Source organism: Panicum virgatum, chromosome 8N (assembly GCF_016808335.1).
Source record: "Panicum virgatum strain AP13 chromosome 8N, P.virgatum_v5, whole genome shotgun sequence".
NCBI lineage: Eukaryota > Viridiplantae > Streptophyta > Magnoliopsida > Poales > Poaceae > Panicum > Panicum virgatum.
The window spans coordinates 36815848-36817713 of NC_053152.1; the positions used below are offsets into that span (position 1 = coordinate 36815848).

Sequence of the window (1866 nt, forward strand, 5' to 3'; positions counted from 1 at the left end):
TTTGTTGAGATCTAACTATAGAGATCTAAGATGAGTCATACAAATTATCGAAGAAGTAGAAACCAGTTAAAAAAGAGGAAAAAGTAAAGAAAGAAATATAAAAAGTGATATAAATAAGAAATATAATATATACAGTATTAGAAGAAAAGGAGAAAGACACGTGAATGGCAGAAGTAAATGATAAGAATATTATAAAATGAAAAAAAATCTAAGATGGTTAAAAGAAAAAATGTGAAAAATAATAAGAAAAATATATAAAAATAAAAAATAAAATAGGGACGATACAAAATAAATTAGGGCAATAGAAATAAATAAAATGCCAACGTAACTTTGCCGTCTGGCTCCATCCGGCTGCGTGCGTGAACACTGAAAAGGGAAGAAAGATGCTTTGCCTTGCTTATTGCCTCGTCGTTCTGGGAGGGAATGAATTGCAGACCGAGGAAGCAACGAATAAAGGCTGCAGAGCATATCTGCTAGCTGTGCTCGAGCATGAGATCGCGATCGCATCGCACGCCAACACCCGACCGTACCACACCACCAATCAAGAAATAATCGCCCATGGCTCTCAACTACTTGGCCGTGGCCGCCATCAACTTCGTCGCCGCGCTGCTCTCCCTCCCCGTCATCGCCGCCGGCATCTGGCTGTCCACGCAGCCCGACAACGCCTGCGTCCAGATCCTCCAGTGGCCGGTCATCGCCCTCGGCGTCGCGGTCCTCGCGGTCGGCCTCGCCGGCTTCGCGGGGGCGTTCTGGCGCCTCCCCTGGCTCCTCCTCGCATACCTCGCCGCCATGCTCGCCCTCGTCATCGCGCTCGCCTGCCTCGCCGCCTTCGTCTTCGCGGTCACCGCCTCCTCCTCGGGCCGCCCGGCCCCCAGCCGGGCCTTCCTCGAGTACGACCTCGACGACTACTCCGGCTGGCTGCGCGCCCGCCTGGACGCGCCGGGCCGCTGGGACCGGGTCAAGGCCTGCCTGGCCGCCACGCCCACCTGCTCCGACCTCAACCAGACTGCCCCCGCCACGGCGCAGGGCTTCTTCACGGCCGCCTGGCTCAGCCCTCTGCAGTCGGGCTGCTGCAAGCCTCCCACCAGGTGCGGCTACACCTTCGTCACCCCGACCTACTGGATCAGCCCCGTCAGCCCCGACGCCGACCCCGACTGCGCCGCCTGGAGCAACGAGCAGGAGAAGTACTGCTACTCGTGCGCCTCTTGCAAGGCCGGCCTGCTCCAGAATCTCCGCAGGGAGTGGCGCCGCGCCGACCTCATCCTCGCCGTCGATGCCGTGGCGCTTCTCTCTGTCTACGCCATGGGCTGCTACGCCTTCCGCACCGCCAAGACCGATGAGCTCTTTCGCCGCTACAGGCAGGGCTACACATAGCCACATAGGCAACGAACCCACCTCCCTTTTATTTTTGTCACTCACATGTATTAGTGGGAGGTTTGCAGCAGCCCGACTGGTGGGCATTTTCTAGTCCGCTCACAATCCAATTAATTCTGCTTCTTTAATTGGTAGCTCGCTCGAGGTTGGTTGCTTCTAAGCGAGGTTGTCTTTAGTTAGAACAACTCCCCTACGTAAAAAACAGAAAAAAAATCTTAATTTTTAGAGTAACCTTCAACTTCCAGATCAACTTATGCGTAAAAGTCGGACGTCTATCAATAAGATATAGATAAAAAAGTTCGAACTATAAATAACCCGGATTTGGTCGAGTTCTATCTAAAATTATCTAACCCATCAACCAAATCGATATGAGCGATCTCTGCTACCAGATTAAACCATTCCACAAGTTTGTTATCCACCAACGCCCTCCTGAAAGATAAATTGAGGGGTCTCATAGCCAATACTTTGGCCACTGTTGCATGAGGACACGAA

At 52.1% G+C, this 1866-nt stretch overlaps 1 protein-coding gene across 1 annotated transcript; it reads left to right on the top strand.

The window, feature by feature from the left end:
* Nucleotides 1-424: 424 nt before the first annotated feature.
* Nucleotides 425-1502, top strand: LOC120684528 (protein TORNADO 2-like). The gene has a single exon (XM_039966385.1). It carries the CDS (start codon nucleotides 559-561, stop codon nucleotides 1372-1374), a length of 816 nt encoding a protein of 271 aa, XP_039822319.1. The 5' UTR covers nucleotides 425-558; the 3' UTR covers nucleotides 1375-1502.
* Nucleotides 1503-1866: the final 364 nt, after the last annotated feature.